General features: G+C 40.6%; 2 protein-coding genes across 2 annotated transcripts; both read left to right on the forward strand.

The window, feature by feature from the left end:
• On the forward strand, positions 1–8782 carry LOC138619192 (dynein axonemal intermediate chain 4-like). The gene is made up of 15 exons (XM_069695488.1): positions 1–191; positions 987–1027; positions 1170–1323; positions 1396–1535; positions 3050–3193; positions 3338–3520; positions 3681–3835; positions 4158–4229; positions 4924–5078; positions 5281–5447; positions 6745–6857; positions 7026–7124; positions 7475–7701; positions 7806–7959; positions 8535–8782. The coding sequence occupies exons 1-15, from the start codon at positions 1–3 to the stop codon at positions 8583–8585; spliced, it is 2046 nt and encodes a 681-aa protein (XP_069551589.1). The 3' UTR covers positions 8586–8782.
• A 4674-nt stretch (positions 8783–13456) lies between these two features.
• Positions 13457–21092, forward strand: snx22 (sorting nexin 22). The gene is made up of 7 exons (XM_069695108.1): positions 13457–13794; positions 16969–17052; positions 17397–17501; positions 18110–18204; positions 18669–18701; positions 20117–20184; positions 20312–21092. The coding sequence occupies exons 1-7, from the start codon at positions 13708–13710 to the stop codon at positions 20428–20430; spliced, it is 591 nt and encodes a 196-aa protein (XP_069551209.1). The 5' UTR covers positions 13457–13707; the 3' UTR covers positions 20431–21092.
• The last annotated feature ends 259 nt before the right edge of the window (positions 21093–21351 follow it).

Below are 21351 nucleotides of genomic sequence, written 5' to 3' on the forward strand. Positions count from 1 at the left end.
ATGTTACTGTGGTTCCCGTCGTTGCAGCTGTGGGATGACAATGGCCTGGATGTCACTCCGTTGCCGCTGCATCCCGTGGAGCCACCAGAAATCCAGGCCATACCAGACAGATATTTTTTGGTTGACATGTTCTCCAGCACACTATCGGACAACCTGTCATCCACTTCAAGCTTTAGTTTGCACTCTTCCAGGTATCATTCTCACACACTGGCTGATTTGATCAAACAGCAGGTCTGGAACTGATTTACGAAGGGATGAGTGTAAGACGTGCGACCTGTTTGTAGCGTCACAACTTTGTGATTGGGATAGGGATGATGGCAAGGGAAATAATAAATATATGATGTGTGTGTGTGTGTGTGTGTGTTTTTGCAGCTTGTTTATCGATAGCCCCCGTCCATCCAGCCTGTACATCAAAGACACATGGAACAAGAAGACCGAGGATAGTTTTGCTGAGAGGGACATAAACCTTTCAGCTCTATGTAGTTATTATTCATTTTTCAAATTCACATTCGCATTATGTTTATCATTAAAACCTTCGCCTCCTGAAGGATGTACTACGAAGCGAGATTAGTGTGTTGGCGAGGTATGTTGAGACTAAAGCCAGGATTCTCAATGTCACGAAGGTGGCTCTCTTTTAACCTGGCTAGATCACCGCGGCAACTGACTGAAGCACTAAAGCATTGCACTTCTTATACTCATAAGATATGATGTAACCGCTTTGAATTATGCTTTTATATTCATTATGATTTGCTCCTCAGTCCGTTTGACACCTCCGGAGTTTAACTTCCTCATATTTTGAGAAAATGATAATGTGCTCCTTGTTTGTAAAATAAGTCGCTTTGCCGCCACTACACTTGTCCATGCTTGTGATTGGTCAGAGGCTATGAACACCTCCCCCTTTTATGTAAACGCACTCAGAAACTAAAAGTTGAAGACCACCGTCGTAGTAGCGATTATCTCCGTGAGTTTCCGCTTTGTTGATCCAGCTCAGACAAAGAACGCCTGGGTGTGTTGAACTTGCTTCGTGGTACACCCTTCTACTGATCATTATTTTTCATATGAAAGAGTATGATAAATCATCTACATTATAGATTTTCATTCCATTCTTGCGTGGTATTTTACATGTGCATATCTTGTACCTTTCTTTTTTGCGTTTTGTTAACTGCCAGACATGCCGAAGAAAACACATGACGTGAAACAACGTGTGACAGACCGGACGCTGGATGAGGCCGGATGCATCTTGCTTGAGACGGATGCCATTTTACTGCTGGACATGCCCTGCACCCTCATAGCAGAGGATGCCGAGGATGCAGAAGCAACTAGGTGAGTGAGTGGCTCTGCTGACAGGTTAACGGTTGTCGTAAGAGGCTGTTGAGATGTTTCACCTTCTTGCAGAGAGAGAAACCTCCACTATGTTGATCTTTGCAAGAACCGGATGGGCAATGAAAAGTATGTAGAGAGATCGATGCAGACGTTCAATGGAGTACCAAAGACCAAACAGATCCAGAGTGACAAATTAATCATGATTGATAAAGGTAAGGCTTCATTTTCCACAGCTGGTGTCACATGATAATGTTTCCGTGAAGAGTCAGTCCAAACTTCACAAACATGATAATCAATGGTGATCAGTTCAGTCGAAGTTATGTTGTTGCCCCTCAAACTTAACCCCAACAGACAGCCAGTGCATGCAGGAGAAACATTATTCTGAAATGACATCCGATTACTCAGTTATATCTGCGTAGAGGTCTGTGTCTATCTCCACACCTGCTCATGTTTTGAACTACTCCTCATTGCACAGCTATCAGCTTGGTAATGATGTTGGTCGCTTATTTGTTGAAATATTTGCATTATTAAGATATCTTAAGTAAAAGTCCTCCTATTTTCACGCTCCTGTTTCTTGGTTGATTAAAGTCCTGATCGCTTCACATTGTACCGTATATCACAACGAACAGCAGAACTGACCCTTTCTGATGATACTAGTTGTTTCTGTGTGCGATAAAGCATTGTCAAGTAGTGTAAGTACACCAATTCACACAAACACATGGGGATGAGGCAAATGCAAGAACTTAACACCTGAACATTAGTAGGAATACGAGGTGGAGGCAGCGGAAAACAAACGCAGCGAAAAGCAGAGTCAAAAAAACAAAGTATAGATTCCAGGAAATAAGACTTGAACCGATTACTTAACAGAGTTTAAATTACAAGCCGGGAAAGAGTGTGGACACACTGAGAAAATATAAACTGAGTAGCTGGTTACTGAGTGAGTGCAGGTGGAGGTGGTCAGGACCCAGGAAGAGGTGAAGTGGGTGGAAGATGGCAAGAATGCAGCCCAGGGAAACTCGTGAGCTCGTAGATACGACACAACACATGTTTTGTGCACCGTATGCTTGGCGTTCAAGTGGTTAAGTTGTAAGCACATTGTTGCTGGGCAACAGCAACATGGACGGTGTGTAAAAGCCACAGAGGCTAACAGTTTAACAAAATAACAGGCAGGCAACCTAATTCAGGAAATGCAAAGGCACAGAGAGGAAAAAAATGAGGTCAGACGTAGGCGATTATTATAGTTATGAAGAAAAACTCTCCGTGACTAAAATTACTATATATTAGCTCCACGTTCAACAACAAATGAACTTTCATGGCCTTCTGCCATTTTAGTTAATGTCAGCCAACACATCCCAACTCGTGAACGTATAAAAAACACACAGGGAACCTCTGGTGGGTGGGGAGTGATGCAAAAATAAAGGAAAATAAGACCAAAACCATGACATTTAAAGACTAATATAAGACATTTTCAAGTATTATTATATGAAATGATGGGAGATCTGAATAGCCCAGACTGTTCTGGAAAAAAAAAGAAGAAAATACAGCATGTATGGCTCACCATCATAATGACCAAGATGAGAGCTAAAGTAACCGAGGTCTAAAACTATTTCTCACAATCCATCACTTTTGGTACACTATCTAAATATTAGCTAAAGTGTGATGCTTTTTTGTTGTTGTTGTTTGCAGTTTTTAAAAGTGAACGGTTGAAATTGTCTCATGTCCACAGACACATTGGCTTCTGTGAGGGACATGTACGAGTCGTTCTGTCAGCAGGATGAAACCACTGAAAGAAAGAAAGCTGAACAGGCACAGCTTTCCATGAGCGCCGGGAAACAAAAAAGAAAAGAGAAGAGCATGAGCAGCTTCACAGGTAACAGCACCTGCAGAATCTGAAGTCCTGCCGACTGGAGAATTAACGTCTGTTGTCAAACAGATTTGAACTATTTGTGCTGTTTGCGAAGAACAACTTTGAAACAGTTATCGTGTATCGTTTTGTCCCGGTTCATTTCTCCAGGAAGTACCGTCAGCTCGTTAGACATGGAGATGTTGGGCATCAGCTTAAATGCGGAGCCAGACTTGCAGGAAATCCTGCAGTTGGAGTCGTTCAAGAACAGCTTGTTAGTAACAGAGAGGAGCCTTGTGGCCAACATGTTCCAGCCCAAGCTGGCTGCTTACAGGGAGCTGCCCGTACTGGAAGGTAAACTCACTTCGTCACGGCTTTCTCCGGTGGTCCACTTTAGTTTAAAGCCTGTGGATTTAAACTCCTGCTTCTTTTTCTTCTTCTTTCAACTACAGCTACAAATGTGATCAGTAAAATTTCTTATTGCTGCGTTGTGTAATAATGTCGCTTGTGTCAGACCCTGACAGCACAGCGAAGCCTGACTTTGAGGAACCGAGCGAGGAGGACAAGGAGAGCTCTTTAACTCCACATCTGGAATGTCTCTGGGTGTTCAGTTGCGAGCTCACCAAAGGATACAGCGTTACCTGCATGACCTGGAACAAGGAGAACCCGGTAACACGAGACAAAAACCATGAACCAAAAACTCAAACGGCAGCTGCGGCTTGGGAGCAAAAGAGTTTCTGCACACCAGCATTATTCTCATTTTTACGGTTGTTGTTTTTTGTTCTGAAGCTTCTTCCCAAGCAACATTTGACACATATTTTTATAATGTTACTTTTACTTTTCCAAGCGTATCGAGACTTTGTGAAGGATTGCAGAAGTGGTAGCGCTGTACCATTTAGAGTTAGAGTGGGTAAACATTTACTTTGTTGAATGAATGCTTCTTGTACAGGAGACAAGACTCACGCTTTAACCACTGTTTGTGCTGTGTAAGGATTACCTGGCAGTAGGCTACCGTGACTGCGACTCTGGTTTGATCTGCTACTGGTCCCTCAACAACGTCACGGTACGTTAATACATTGTGTGCTTCATCTTATGTTGCAGCCATCATCTTCCTCTGTCCTATCGTCTCTCAACTCACTTGCAAAACAACAATTGTGTGTTAATCCTCTTTTCCACTGCCAGCAATGACTCAGCTCAACTTTACATGCTTTTTTTGTGACTTTCAGTTGGGAAAAAGTTTTGTATAGCACTTGGCAGTATTTTTGCTCTGCTTCCAAGGGAGCCGAGCCGACACTGAAAGGTGCCGCATTTGATCAAATTCACTGGACTACTCGATCAATGGCAGCCCTCTAAATCACACCGTGGTCAATTGAGGAGGTGTGCCGTTGCTGACAAACAAATTCTGCGAGTGTGTGTTTCGCCTTGAAGTCGACGTCACGGCGGTTTCATGCCGCGTCGCTTCAGTAACGAAGCCGCATTGATGTGCCACCATCTGCAGCGGAAAACGAAATCCGGAGAAGCACCTGGTTCCAAAGAGAGTAGAGCCGAGTGGAGCAGAGAGTGGAACTGGACTGGGAGTGGAAAAGGGACTTTAAAAAGGCACATCTAAAATGATTTTGCCTGTCTTATGTGTTCTGAGTAAATTTTGAATTTAAAGGGCAGGTTTAACTTAGTTTCATTGTTCCTGTCACTATGACGGTGCTGGGAGTAAAGCGATATGCAAAGTAAGTCCGTTTAAATCTGTGTCCTCTGTTCAGTTGCCGCAGCGCGTCTTCCACTGTCATGACATTGTGACGTCCTTGGATTTCTCTGCCAACAAGCCCGACCAGCTGGCTGTGGGGATGCGCGATGGCACCATCGCCATCTACAACGTCCAGTTTCAAGGCAGCGCTGCGCTGCTCGCCAACAACAGGTGAGCACTACACACCGCGCACACGCGTGTGTGTGTGTGTGTGTGTGTGTGTGTGTGTGTGTGTGTGTGTGTGTGTGTGTGTGTGTGTGTGTGTGTGTGTGTGTGTGTGTGTGTGGACGGAGGAGCTTGGAAATAAGCTGTCACATCATATTTTCAGAAAAAAGTTTCAACACTCTGCTTTCTCATTGTTTTTGTTTTGTAGTAATTGTACCAAAAAGCACGTGCGCCCGGTGTGGCAGATCACCTGGACTAAACAAGAGCTGAGATCAGTTTGGGAGGACAGAGATGAAGTGCTCATCTCTGTGTCAGCAGATGGCAGGGTTACCAAGTGGTTCTTCGCCAGCTTCAGCAACAGTCTTGACTGTTTGGGTAACGTAGTCTGCAGCAGCCTTTGGTTTTAACCCTGTAATTACAACATAATGATAAAGTCTCTTAAAGAGTGAAGCTAGATAAAACATCTTTGATCATTTCAGAGCAAAACATGTTAAGAAGATCAACCTTTGAGTTACTTCACCTTAAAGATAATTGAATCACTTGATACCAATTAATGTATCATTTTTATATCATAACTTATTCAATAGGGGTGGAATGGTTCACAAAATTTACAGTTTGGTTCATATAATGGTTTTGTGGCCAGTTTTTGGTTCAGTTTGGTAAATTTTATGGTTGTGGGGGCGATTTGATTTCATAGTCAATTCTTAATTAAAGGAATACAAATGGCCACATTAAACACACAAAGAGCACCAACATTAAGTGCATCACAGGGATGCTTGCTTGTGTGTGTTTCTTGAGAGAGGTGTGTCTGCAAAATGGATCTTGTTTTCTCCCACTCTGAAGTGATGCAGTGAACTTTCAGCAGCCCTGCAGGTCCATCTGTCTGCAGTCAGAGCTGTGAAGGCGGTGTTGGACAATTCTTTAACAATTCCTCATCTAGTGTGTTCCTAAAGTACAATAATTACTGTGCATCTGAAGTGTCTTGGGGAGGGGGGTTACTTTAGCATGTACTTCATCATATGTTGATCCTGCATCCTCCACAACAGCATGTGGCCACTTATCTTCTGCTATAAACACCCACAGTGCTTTAGATCTGGAGTTGCCTTGTGTGAACCAGCATGGAGAGGATGTTTAAATGCTGCAGGAAGTAGGAGTTGCTCTTTCCTACCCGACTCCCTCCTCCTCTCACTGTCGGGAATACACCGTGGTGACACGTGATGAACAGTGCTTACACACAGTTGCCGTTTTATCCACCACTATTTCCATTATCGTCAGAGGCAACACTAAACCTGTAACGCTCCCAGACAGCAGACCGAAACGATGCAGGTGGATGTTTCACTGTTTTATTGGTGTAAGGCTTGTTTTTTTTCTAATAACTATCTGATTTTTTTTGTTTTTTTCGGCGTATGGCTCACAGCCTATTTCAAACAAACAAAACAATACAAACATGACCCGAACCGTGACCGGCGACTCTTAACGTTCCACCCTTTTGATCCAACAATTTAAAAAGATGGAAATTGTTTCATACCTCTTTGGAATTTTAAAGGTAGTTGGGAACACATAATACCTCTCTGTAAATTATTTACAGGCTGACCTGTACACAGTAGCGCTTTAACACAAAAATAATAATCATCATGATATCTGTATGCTCTCTAAAATCACGTGTTCTTAGACCTGATGAAGCTAAAGAGGGTTAAAGAACAAAAGAAGAAGACTGAATGGAACAAGAAGAAGAATGTCATGTCAAAAGTGACTCCGGTTCTTTGTGTGGACTTCCATCCAACAGTAAGTTTGTCCCCAGAAAATGAAAGTGTGCCAAGTCCTTGGGCTGAAAAATGTCTGTCCATGGAAATCAGATTTTGTTTTTCCTTTCATCAAGACAGTCGGGATTCAAAATGACAATTCTTCAGATTGTGTTGCTCTCAAAATGACTTTGAAACACTTGTTTTGCAGGACTCAGGTATCTATCTGGTTGGCACATGGGAGGGCTCCATCCACAAGTGCCACTATTCCAACAATCAGCGTGTTCTGGAAACGTACCAAAAACACTTTGTAAGTCTGTTCGGGTAAAACCTTTGACTCTGTCATATTGGAAATGTGAGTACAGCAGTTTTTAGCATCATATGTAAGACAGAAAAGACTAGAAGCTGCAGCAGCAAGATAACAAGCGATGTCTTATCGCATTACAGACTCTTCAGTCTCATGGAAGACGCTTTAACTTCCAGCTTTAGACCAAACCTGCGATGATCATGATAAATACGAGAACTGCTCCGCACTTGTCTTGTTGTCTTTGATGCTGTTTTACTACCACTTATACTGTAATTCAAAAGAATTGTAAAAAGAGAGCGATAGATCAGTTGCTGCATCATTCTGCCTCCACACCATATCTCGCTCTCCCTCAGTGCCCCGTGAACCACGTTGAATGGTCACCATTTAGTCCAGATGTGTTCCTGAGCTGCTCCTCCGACTGGACCGTCCAGCTGTGGAAGCAGGACAGCTCTAACCCTGTGTTGAGCTTCACATCGATCAAGAGCGACGTGTACACCGCCACGTGGTCCCCTAAATGGCCCACAGTGTTTGGAGTCATTAACAGACAACAGGTGGAGATCTGGGACCTGAATTCGAGCATGTGAGTCACCCTATCTGGTTCGAGCTCTGTCTCGTTCACCATCACTTACTGGTTTTTTTTTTCGAGCCAGAAATAACCCAGTAGCTATACACCTCTCCTTTCAGCGTGCTCCCAACCATCGTCCACCACACTATGCCTTTTGTGAAGCTGACGTGCCTGCTGTTTGCCAAAGGGACAGACTGCATCTTGGTAGGAGACACTAGCGGCCAAGTGTCCGTCTACAAGCTCAACAACCTCAATGTGGGAGAAGGCAATAAGGTAAAACTATTCTACATGTAGAACGGGACGGGACTTTCAAGGAAAAATACTCTTCAAAATTTGCTCCAAACTATGAGATTATTTATTGACTATTGTCCCCTCCCCTTTTCCCCCGTCCCCACCCGGCCATGAATACACACACACACACACACACACACACACACACACACACACACACACACACACACACACACACACACACACACAATGAGAAGGAGATTCACTTGCGCTGTTAACTCAGGCTCAACAAATGTCATCCAACACTCTCCCCCTCTAAACTGCTGACAGCTAAAGATTGTAACCATAATGTGTAATGTCATTGTCTTTTTCTTAGAATGGATTTCAGAAAATTGGTTGAGAATAAAGTATTGATCAGGAATCAGTATTGAAGTCAAGGTATCAGTACTAGTATTGAGAATGTTTGGAAAATTGCCGGCCTTATTATTAAGCCAGTCTTGTTACAGTGAGTTCGGTATTAGATTTGTAGTTAGATTTAGAGATGAATGAAGAGCCGTGTGAAACATGTAGGACACTGAATGAGATCAAACCACCTCTGGGCTTTTTTTTTCTTTCAGGTGGACAGTCTGGATGACATCATTCAATCTGCAGTTGCCAGGTGTATTTAGAGTTGAAAAACCACAGTGTCACAGTTTTAATCTATTTTAATGTGTCAAAGATTTTGTTCTCGTAAAAGTTTCAAGTCTGGCTTCTGTTTCAGAGTCACTTTATGTTTGTGTTACCACAGTTTGTACTCTGAAGTTCATTTAATGTTCGCCAAGAAAATGTTGAAAAGCATGAAATAAAGATTTTATTCACTGTTCCATGCAGTGTAGTTTATCTTTATTAGGAAAACAGATCAAGAAATGCAAAAGATAAAAGATAATCCATGTTAAAAGCTAGTGGGAAAGGGAGAGGCGATCTCAGCATTTCACAGATTTTGTGCTTCATGTCTTGATTGAGTTTCTCAGGAGCATCAATTCAAGTCGAACACTTTCCAAAATGAACTTTCTGAAAAGGTTCTGCGACACAGACAGGAAGTCCGTGCACGGTAATGAGTACATGAAATATCACTAAGCTTCAACTAATACCATCAGCGAAATCACAGCACAAAGAGAACCGACTGGAGCAATAAAATATCATTAAGTCATAAAACCTGTGGACATGTGTTACTTCTGTGTTGCTTTTCTTTCAAACAAACGCTTAAAACGGTGTAAACAAATCTGTAAACAGTTCAAATGAAGTACTGTTTCATAGTGTTACTGCATATTTATTTCATTTTGGATAACTATTTTGCTATTTTCAGATGTGGATGAGTTGTGGATGACCTACAGTGACCTGCAGGTTGCAGCAGTAAACAGCTTTCGGTCCGTCAGTGTGAAGACCTCCAGAATGCGTCAGCTAACACAGTTATTCTGGATGACAGTGCTTTCTTTCATTCACTCACTGGTTCCGACAAATTGCATCACGCTCCCAAGACCAGCTGGTATGTATATCAGCGACGGACTCCAGTCTGTCAAGTTGTGCAGACTCGCCTTCACATTGCAGCACAAAGACTTTCAAAGGGGAGAATTTAAATGTCAAAATACATGCATGTACAACTTTTTCAAGATCAATTTACAACTTTAATTTATGCCGCAATCCGCCTGAAAGAGTTTATAGCAACCGATATTTTATTAAGTTTAAGTTGTGGCATTTCCCGATACGAGTTAATGTGTGAAAATCTTTAACATTATATATTTAACATTATTTAAATATATGATAAATGTAAAAGCTATAAATTATTTTGAGTGTGAGAACTAGAATCCTCCTTACTGAGGTTGCAAGATGATTAATCAGATAGGAAAGCAGTAAGAAATATTTAGATTAAACAAAGAAAAAAAAATCTAAATTTAATCTAAGTATTACTGAGAATATTGTAACACTGGTGTGGCGAAACTGACCACGACTCAGACTGGAAGTTCAATAAAACAGAGTGTCTGCTCAACAGGTGGTTGGTACACAAGAGGTCTGGCAGGTTAGAGACAAACTCTGATACAGAGGGAGAGACACAGACTAAATACTGGACACTACAAGGTGAAGGCTGACGAGACACAGGTGGAACACATCAAGGCCGGGCAGGTAATCACCGGGACAGGGAACACACGAGGGCAGCGAGTGAAGACTCTGAAACAACAAAATAAAAATCCAAACAGGCTAAAAAAGGAGTGAAGCAGACAGGCAGGCCAAAACAGGAAGTCTAGAGTCTGGTGAAGCAAGGTAGAATACTCAGTTGGTAAAGAAAAGTACAGGGAGGAAATGGTTGTATCTTTACGAAACGTTCCTCCAGTAAATCATTTGTGGAAGCACCTTGTTATGATCCATATTCATTTTATTGTGCGGCCATCTCTAGCTGTCATGTGAGACTGCGTCAGTCGTTTTAGCAAAAATGCCAATTGACATGTTCAGGTGACATCGCCCTCTAGTGGCCATAATAATGATCACAGGATCAAACGATGTGAGGTGTTGAGTTAAAGGTTGTTGGCAGTCTGCTTAGGGAGGAGGTTGGGGTGGATGGATGGGTCGACAAAACATCACACTGTTCAGGTCCATTTCAAAGTGAAAGTCAGCGTTGTCCCTTTCAACCATGACTTTAACTAAAAGTTTAGTGCTGTAACCATGACGATGAAGGTCCTCTAAGTTTGAACCCAAATCACAGTCTTTCCCAGAACTCAACCAACTTATTTTTGTGCCTAAATTGAACAGAACCGTTACCACAGCTTTGTCACATAGTTGTGTTGTTTCGTGGACCATATCAGAGGGTGGGGACGAACAGAATATGTTGGTGTCTAGGTTGTTGAGAGTATTATAGTATTGATATTCTCATCTCGCTCTACAGTGAAAGAGTGTATTTCCCCACACTATTAATTTCATTAAACATCACCCAGTTTCTAACCTAACATAGCATTTCAAAATAGATCAATTATACTCACAACTCTTTACACTTTTTTTTATTGTGTGTAAAATTCTCTCTTTAACTCTTATCGAATCTAAAATAAGTAGAAGAAAAGGCACCCAACAGCGTCAAAATGTTTTTAATGAGAATTTTAATGAGTTTTTAATTATGTCTTATAATCCAGCAAGAGAATCATGAAAATTGTTTCCATGCATTAGGATCAAAATAGAAATGAATTAGGCTTTAGATGTCAAGTGAATGTGGTGTTACAGCTGAAATGACTAACTTCCTTTTTGTTAATGTGTATCTGCTGACACTGCAAGTTAAGGCACAATGAGTGTTCACCAGCAGGGCAAAGACTCACATGAGCCGTAGTAAAACACTGATAACAGTCAGACGAGCAAATCGCTGTTATATTTTTACCCTGCTGTGGTCTGTGACTGTAAGGTCACATATCCTCGCACGGGGTTGCTGAAGTCAGCTCTTCTGCCTGCTTAAATTAAAACATAGTGAGCAACAACAGGGATGGGAAGAAATAAATCCCATGACGACAGGTCAAAGGCAGAGCGAGCATGTGAGTCTGGTGGAGATCAGCTATCTGTCCGTGGTGGAAAAACAGCTGAGAATTGTCTTTCATTTCAGCACGTTGTGGAAAAAGTGGTTTCAGGGTGCAACTTGGTGCCTTTCATTTGAGTTTTCCCACATTTAACAAAGTCTGGTTTAAAGGTTTGGGTCGTGATCCTCAGAGGATGTGAGTACATTTGAGTGATATGTGGTCTGGGCTTACATCCCTTTTAAAGGGCTTACATCCCAGTTGTTTTACTTTTTCTTTCAAGCACAACAGGAACTGAAGCTGAATTTAAAAGTGACGTGAAGGCTGTTGAGTCAATCCAGTGTTACACCCAGAAAATGCAATGTGCCCACCTCCAGGCTGTTATTAAAGTGATTCGTATCAGATAAACTAAAGTTTAATGTGAATGGAAAAAACATTTTGTGTAAAAGTTTGACAAAAATGTTTTTAACTCAAGCTCCTCTTACTGACTTTTACCAGTTAAACCACAGACAAACTCTCATGTATCCTCCCAGAGATTTACTGAGGGTTTTATGTCCGCCAACTTTACTGGTCTTATTTTTTCACTCATAAAGCTTTCCTCTGTCCTATTTACTGCAAATAAATACGCAGATGTTTTCAGCCCCCCAAAAATCTCTGAAAACACTGCAGGCTTCCCGCTCAGCCCCAAATGGCTGACAGATACAAGTTAGAGAATAGCTGGAAATGTGTGCAACTGGCAGTCACTGCTTCTTTCGGGAGTTTGTGGAGACCAAAACAGAGCGAGTGGGGGGGAGTGAAATTTTGATGTACATTCACCAGAAACAAAACTGCTCTGAACAGCGTGTGAATAGACAACTGCATGCTAAATCAGGATTGTGTTTTGTGGCTTTTTATGATGAATCCAGTTGGGCAAAACCTCAGTGAATAAAGCTTTATTGGTTACTTTGCAGATTTAAATTTAACATAAAAAGCTCAAATAAAATGTGGTTAAGCTACACAGAAATGTTGAAGGAGCCACAGCTGGGCCTCCTGCAGGACTATCTTAGAATACAGCCAATAAGCACTTAGCTGAAGCTAATGCAGTCCGATGTAACAGACCTGCTGTTAATCCTGCCTTCATCAACGCAATGACCTTCAGGTTTTTTGTTTAAACTGTTGATTTAGCTGCAGGTCTGTTGACTTTTTTCACAGCAGACATTTTGACTTGCCACAGTAGTGTAGTAATGTTGGCTGAGTTCCATTAAGTGTCCCAGTAAAACATGAAATAGAACCAAAATTAATAAATCAAGAATGGAAACGCATCCATTATTAATACACTTGTGTTTTTCCCACAATGGCAGATCAAAACCTGCCGTGGAAAAGGTTTATCTGCAGATGTACAGAGAGGTGTTACTATTATTTTGCCTAACCCACATATATTAATGAAGGTAATACCTTTCTTTATAACCCAACAGCAGAACAAACTACATCCTCCGAAATGATCATGATCAAAAGGATCTCTCTAAAACGTGTGCCTATTAAATAAAAGTGGAGAACAGTGTGGAAATGTACTGTACTCATGCTTCTGTACCAAAGTACATTGTATGCATAACTTTTAAATGTATAGAGGGGAAATTTCACATATCAACAGCTGTCAATGGTAACAGTAGGCCACAATAGACTATAAAGTAGTGATAAATACATAAATGTATTAAATTAATTATGAAGACAAAAGATCAAAGGTGGTTTAATAGGACTTGTGGGGGTCATTATTTGTCTCCTATTTTATTTTTGATTTTTTTTACTGCAGTGGGTTCTCAGTTTATTGGCGCATTACGCTTTTAAAATCTTGTTTCTTTAAAACGTTTTAACACGTTTCCAACATTGTTAAAGACAAAATATGTGACTGCAAATAAGCAGTAAAAACCAAGCGCCGCATCAGCGTGTGTGGAAGTCACGCTGTATGCCAACTGAACGCCCTTTGTATTGTGATTAACTAGCAGTCACGATATTTTCTGCAGCAGTGACAGAAGTCCAAGCTGCTGCTCAGGTGTCTTTCCCAAATGTTGGACTGCACCTTTAATGTGCCTGGATGCGCTGGCGGCTGGGCTTGTCCAATTAGTCCGTAGGTGGGGCGCAGGAGGAAACCGAGCGGAGAACAACACACACACGGACACGGGTTGTTTTTTTTTGTGTGTTTTTTTCAGTTCCCGGATGCGGAGAAAAGCGTGTGAAGTTATCTAACAGCCGCTGAAGAAAGTAAATCTGCCAGCTGAAGAGTTTGATGGTGCTGCAGGAAGATTTCACCATGATTGAAGTGTCGATACCATCGATGGAGAGGGAGGTGGATGAGTCGGGAAAGTCCAGAAAGGTGAGGACGCCGCTGTTTTATCCACTCGGTATAACCCTTGTCTTGTTTTTCCCACGCCACTGTAAATGCGCTGTAATACGTTATTTATACTCAAGTAGGCTCTACGGGGGTTTCGGTCGTTTTAATTACCAAAACGTTGTTGTCCGGTAGTGAAGACCGGCGACGCCAGGTGAGCCCGGTTACCTGCGTGAAGTGAAAGTGAGTCCCGCGCAGGCTCTCCGCTTCTATCACAGGTTGCCAGAAGTACTTCGATCCCGAGTCCTACTTTTAAATTTGACTCCCAAAAATTAAAGTAGATACTTCAAGTAAAAGTAGTTGGTATAAGTTAGAGAATGTATTCGGATCATGTACAAAGTAAAAGTAGGAAATAAATTACAAATAAAATCCCTGCATTTCAAAATGTATTCACGTGAAACGGGCTACTGACAACAACATGTGCTTAAAGTACTCCGTGACAGTGTTACAGTCTAACATGACGTCATGTTTTTAACTTTAACCTGACATTTAATGTTTTGGTTTGTTGAGGTGGAGTTACTGTTACCAGCTTTATATGCTCTTGCATATAAACTATAAACTCTTCCAAGCTCATGCCTTGTGACTAAAATTGAAACCCCAAATTAAGGAGGCCGATATAGTTTTAAGAAAGTGGCGTAGTAAGAAGTAGAATTCTTCTTATTTTCCTCTGAAATGTGGAGCAGTAAAGCTGCTATGTTTGCTTAATCTGAAGTGTGTTTGCTTTTCACCTGCAGGACCTCAATTATACTCACTCACTTCACCTCAGCTGAGCAGCTCTCAAAAGTCTTAACATGTGGTGGAAGAAGTATTCTTTTTCTTAATACAGCAGTTTTAAAATACCCAGTTACTAGTAGAAGTACTGCATGGTGAGAAGAAGAGTATGTGTTATGCAGACATACAGGACAGTAGCTATATTATTTCACTGGATTAATGTAACCGATGGTTCAATGTGGAGGCAGCATTGTACCGTTGTAGCTGTTCGAAGTCGTCCTAATTGTCACGTTGGCTGGTTTAATTTATAAGTCTGCATCATAGTTGATTAACTGAAGCTGCATAATAAGTGTGGCGGAGTTAAAGTATAAAAGAGCATAAAATGGACGATCTTAAGTGAAGTACAAGTACTTCAACATTGTATTTAAGCACAGAACTTGAGTAAATGTACTTCCATGGTCTCAACCTGAAGGAGCTACTTTCATGTTGTCGGTCAGATTAATTCAACACTGAGCCACATGAAATGAGCTCATGGTGTGTTGAAACCCTCATAAGGAAAGTAGCACAACCACCGAATCATTCTTTGTCATCAAACACTGAGTAGCAAAGATGAATGAAACATTCAGATCCTTTATTTAACTCAAAGTAACACAACCTAACTCTAAAAATACTCCTTCACAATAAAGGTCTTGAATTAAAAATGATACAGTCAAAGTAGGTCAGCATTCATATCAAAATGCTCTTAAAGTATTAAAATTAAAAAGAGCTCAGCGCAGAAAAATGGCCTCTCTGGGTGTTGCACATTATACATCTTATTATTCCTGATGTGTTTGTGTGAATGTAGCATTTTACTGTTGTTGTTAGTTAAAGCTGAATCGAATCACTTTGGGATCTAGTTTAAACTGAGATGAGATATTACAAAAACTTTAGATGACCTTAGATAGATATTATAGCAGATATTATAGTAACTATAGGTGTCAAACAAATGTAATGGGCTGAAAAATATATTTCCATCTGAATTATGGTGAAGTATAAAGCAGCCTACACAAAAAAATAAAATCATTGAAGAAGCACTGTGTAGGATTTATTGGCATCTAGTGGTGAGGTTGCAGATTGTAAGCAACTGTACACCCTTCCTTCACTCTCGCCTTACAAGCCTGCAGGAGAATGGTGGTCATGAAAAATGGTTAAAGGCCCTCTCTAGAGCCTCCTTTATGTTTGTCCCTTCTGGGCTACTGTAGTAACATGGCGGGGCAACATGGCGCACTGTGATTAGGAGGACCAGCTCGCTAGATATGAGGGGCTCACTCTAAGCTAATGAAAACGCAACTACTCTTAGTTTCAAGGGAAAATGCAGTAATTAAAACATATTCAAATTCTTCCAATAGACGCCCCCCCCTGAACCCTAAACACTGGACCTTTAAGCTGCAGTCCCTCAGTAAATCACAGGCTAGGAGGGAAAAATGAGCACACAGAATCTGTTATCTCTGTATACGTGTTACTAAACGTGAACTCAGATGGGCTGAAGTGAGACTTGGAGTTGAACAGATTTGCAGTCATGTAGTTGAGAATTCGTAATAAATCAAAGTCACACCTGCGTTTTAAAATGGTCAAAACTGACACTAGTCTGTGGAATTTGCTCCACCAGACACACAGTGAAGCAGATGAGCTGAACTTACACGTAACATCTTTTTATTTCTTCAAATCACATTACTCGCTGCAAATGCTTTTTTTATTTGCACTTCTCAGTTTTGATTCCAAATGGCTTTAGATTATAAAACCTCCTCTAGAAATGCCCTGCAACACGTTTTGTCATCCAATGAATTCACTTTCAGCACAATATATGTCTGATGTTCTCACAGCTGCCTTTTAACTTTAGATCTGCTTTAATGCATCGTTACATCACTGTGTAATATCGGGCTTATTGTTTGGCCTGAAACCATTTTCTTTATCAGTATAAATGTACAGTTCTGTTGAAAGAAATGTGTCTGGAGAAATACTTCACTATCATATCCTTTAGTTATCCAGATACTGAACTATAAAGACAAGGATCTATCTAATTTAATCACTCAGTTCAAAATCCCAGATGTTGCATATTCATTTCTGATGAATCTACATCACGGTGTTTAGTGAGTGTATCTTTTATGTGTACAGCTGCATTAAACAGACAATGCTCATCTAATCTGATGACATGCAATCGGAAGCTCTGCCCCTCTTCCTGGTGGAGAAGGAAAGTTTAAAGTGGATCTCAGGATTACAAAATTTGACTGTAAAAATTGAGCACCCTGTATCACGTTGTATTTTTCGGCAGCCATTACCTGATCATCCTTTTAAAAATCACCACAAATTTGCTGCTCTTAACTAAACCTCTATCAGTTCGCTCAAAACTGCCCGAGTGACTCAGTGAATGATTTATGAATGAATCTTGTGTGTGTCTTTTGTTTGCAGCTTTTCAGAGTTGAGGTCTTATTCAATGAGAGGAAACATTATGTGCTCCGGAGAAACAGCGAATTCCAGACTCTCCACAGAAAAGTATGTACAGCCAACCTGCCATCTCAGACTCACACACTCACACACTCACACACTCACAGCTGCTGTTCATGTGATGATACTGAGCTGAATGTAGTCTTCTATGTTGTGCTTTTGAGTGTATAATGTATTTGTTACAGTTTACATTCAGCAGTGAACTGAAACTCATAATCAGTGATGGTCTCCTGCTTCTGTACACGTGTTTACTGGGGTTTAAATCAGTAAAGGAAACTTTCCAAAGACTCTTCGGCTGAAAGAAAATGAATTTTCTTCACCTGGTTTGTAAAGTTGGATTGATTTGAGACAGTTGATGTGAGGGTTCTTGTTGTGTCTTGCGCTACCTGCAGCTCAGGAAGATCATCCAGACTCCAGATTTGCCGAGCAAAAGGAACCAACATCTGAGGACCAAACCTCTGGAGCAGAGGAGGCAGGAGCTGGAGGACTACATCCAGGTATCACCAGACACTCATTTGGAGGAATTTGCCCTCAGCTGTTGAAGTGCACATGTGCAAGTCAGATCTTCTAAGAATCTCTGTGTTTTCAAGGAAGTGATATGTGAAGCTGTTATTATTTCCTTTTTTTTTTTTTTTTTACCTTATTAAGAAATCCATCATATGTATTTGACGTTTTTAAACTGGAAGTTAAAGGTTCCCTGTAGAGACCTGCGGTAGTACCACGGAGCTGTTGCACACATTCCTGCCAAAGGCTTCACACTAGTTCTGTGGAAGCGAACGATCATATCACACATATGAATATAAAAATTAATAGTTTTATATTTATTTTACGTAGTTACTACCAAATGTTTTAATCTGCCACATGATTATTTTATCATATTGTTTCCTGATGAAACTTGGAAATGTACATTTTAAAATGAATTTTACTTTAATTCGTTTGACTTTGATTAAAGACAAATGTGCCAAATTTGTTTTAAAAAAAAATCCATCTAGACTACTATTTATCAATAAACTTTAACCAGAAGCTCACTTTTATGCTCTACAAGGTGTTTTGCCCTCTCTTATTGTTTCAAATAAAATGTTTTTTCCTGTTATTCGTTGGCCAGGATATCATCTATCAAAATGAGGACGTGCCGCAGGTGCTGCTGGACTTCCTCCACGTTAAACATTTCCACACAGGGATCAAGGTCAGCAGTATCGAGTAAGTTCTTCAGGCCACCCTCCTCTGCCTGCACCCACAGATGTTGGACACGTTGCTGTATTTAGGACCTCTATTTTTAGATTCGGGGGCAATGCAGCAACATAATAAAACTTCAGAAACATTTTTCGCAGTGGTGTGGAGCAGCAGCGCTGACTACCTCCCAAAATAGAAAATGATCAAGGGCAGGGGAATGTTCAAATTCCTGTAGTCAGACTCACTTTAGTTTTAGCTCCATTGTATTTATATATTCTATATTAATCATAAAGACTAGTGTCCTGTATGTTGGAGAGTTAAATCATTCTCCTTATAAACATATTGTACATTTATAAGTGAGAGGAAGTTACTTTCTGTGTCATAGAGCAGCGCACGTAATCTGTCTTTTAAAATCGCCAACACAAATATGAACCTATATTTTGTCAGTGTTCTTGCAGGAAATAACTAATAGTTATGTGTGCTATTTTCAGATCACTCGAAGAATTGGACAGTCAGGATTTCAAGTAAGATCTTTACTAGTATTTCATATTTACCAGTATTTGTGTTATGCATCAGACAGAAGGTGTTACCCAGATTCTCAGTGTGAATATATAAGTCTGGCCGAGCTTTCAGTTGTGACCTTCTACTGGGCACAGACTCCTTTTGAAACTATTGGAGCAGCCTTTAACCAATCACTACTGACCCACCTATGACGTATGTTGTTTACCAGAACTCACCAAGACGCTCCGCCAGTGTGATCAGAGTGTAGCTCCATGTCAGTAAATGACCATTGAAGACTTTTTTTTTTCTCAATTTTAGACATTGTTTTTTTTCTAGCTTTAATTCCTCCATATTTGCTAGCGTTGTTTGACATCAAAATCATCATACTTGGCCACGCCCACCGGTCGCTGGGCATTTTTTGCTTTATTCCTTTGTAATTGTGAGGTTCCATCCAAACAAATGTTAAAAGTCGTGTGTGAAATAAACACCAAATAAAATCACTGTAAAGAGCAAGACATGCAGTAAATCACCAGCATTTAGTTTTTTATATATGTAAGTACATATGCAACTGATTGTTATGATTTGTAATGCTCTGTATCATTTGTTAATGACTTTATCTTAACACATGTACAGTCAAATCATTTTATCTTGTTTGTAATTAGGGAGAGATGAAAATAGCAGATAAAAAAAACCCGAGTTGGAGGCAGGGAGATGATTGATTCTGGCCTATTCTGCCATGTGTTCATTCATCCACATTCACCATATAGATGATCTAATTTACTCAGATTTCGGTTTGATTTTAGCACTAGAACGCTTCCTTATTAAGATGCTATCATACCAAAGTGGTGTATTGCAGATAAAATCACAACAACGTCTGACAGAATGAACAAAAGTACAGATTCATGAAAGCAGTTTGGCTACTTATGTTTAAAATGCGTGACGACGGTGGAAGTTAGAGGCACAAAAGGTTGTCGTGTTCAACTGTAGACACAAAGCTTCTCAATAGGCTGCGATGTGTGTCGTTGTGCCGTAAAACACCTCTCTAGTATGTCAGCAAACGTGACTGCTGAAGAATAGAAATGTCCTCCTGAGAGGTTTGCAGTCATGTGGAGTTTTGGCTGGGAAATGATGCTTATCAAATGATGCCAGGCTGAGCAATACGGCCGGTGTGTGACACACTTAAGGGCCACTCTTCAGCTCAGGGCCATGCGTTGACTCCACTCCTCCCTGAAGGCTTGTCCCTGTTTTTATCAGAAAAAATGTCCATGCTTCTGGCACATCCAAACATGTTGCAACAGCACGGTTATACAGATAGAAATTTACAGTGTGTTTCACTCAAATGATGAAAGTTAATATTGGTTCACACTTATTTAGATGTTTGAAGAACTAAATCCGTTGCACGAGTTCGATCGATTATGTTTTACTTTTGTGTCCTCAGCTATCAGTTTTCTCATCAGCGAGTGTTGGGATTCTTTCATGATCCATATCTCTCCAACTGCACATCAGGTAGGAAAGAACAGACACTGAGAACACAACTTCATTTTGTAGATCAGTACTGAATTTCAATTTGAAAAGCGTTAAAAAGCACCACATCCTTAATGGCACCGAATAAACCCTGAGCTCTGTCTTGCAGGTCTCCCAGATGTTGTTGTTGATGGGGTTCTTCAGGGTTTTTACCCCCGGGACGTACACGTCAGCTTTACTGCCCCCACCCCCTCTGTGCCCGACCCCACCCCTTCTACAGAGGCCTGAAGTATTGTGCATTCAAATCCACAACACTGGCAAACATATCAGTGAAAAAGCCATGAGCATACAACGAGCTGACAAAAAGGACAGTTTTGTATGGTTGACCCAGAGGAAGTGAAACCGATCATCCAGGCTTTGTTTCTGCGGTGCTCCACTCTTTGTGCTTCTAGCATTATGAAGATCCTCTATTTACACCAAGTACAACAAAACATCTTGAAACTCAGCTGTTTTGAAGCAGTCGGACTCACTCTGTGTTTTTAGCAATGTAGAAGACAATCAGATCTTTATCAAGATGTGACATTATTATGTTGCCAAAAGCAAACATGAATCCGTACTTAATGTCTGTTATTCATCTCAGTGGTTCAATCCTAGATGTGAGTTCATTTTAAAATAAAGGGCTAGTGACAGAGATTTAACTGTAGATATAAAGTGCGGACACTTGTATTTTTATGATATTCTTGGGAAGTTTTTATTTGTCAGGGTAAATGTTTGACCAATAGAGCAGTTTGGAAATGGGCCAAAAAAATTTAAGCTGCTTTGACCTTCAGCGTACAGTTTCTAATATACAGATTTCTGAAGCAATTTTTAGCATCGTTAAATGTTTTTTCTACACTGTACAAGTGCTTTTGTATCAGGTTGTTTATATTAAAATGATAATAAAGAGTCAAACTGGACTTGGCGTGCGTCAACTTTCTATATAAACCTGAGCTATTAAATAAGAAATATGAATTCTTCTGTTTGAAAAATCAGGAAGAGATACTGTTGGTATGCAATAGTGTCACTGATCGTGCAGTACGTTTCTGCTTACCATCATGAAATGAGTTCCCACATTGAATGAGGAGATGTGATTATAACAAGCGTTAGAAGTGTTTCATGTTGGCTATTTCAGACCTTATAAACCAAAAGAAATGAATGGATTCATCACCC

Source organism: Brachyistius frenatus, unplaced genomic scaffold (assembly GCF_029030835.1).
Source record: "Brachyistius frenatus isolate BFR_SWC_R1_liver_20210118 unplaced genomic scaffold, ASM2903083v1 Contig_19, whole genome shotgun sequence".
In the NCBI taxonomy this organism is placed as follows: Eukaryota; Metazoa; Chordata; class Actinopteri; family Embiotocidae; genus Brachyistius; species Brachyistius frenatus.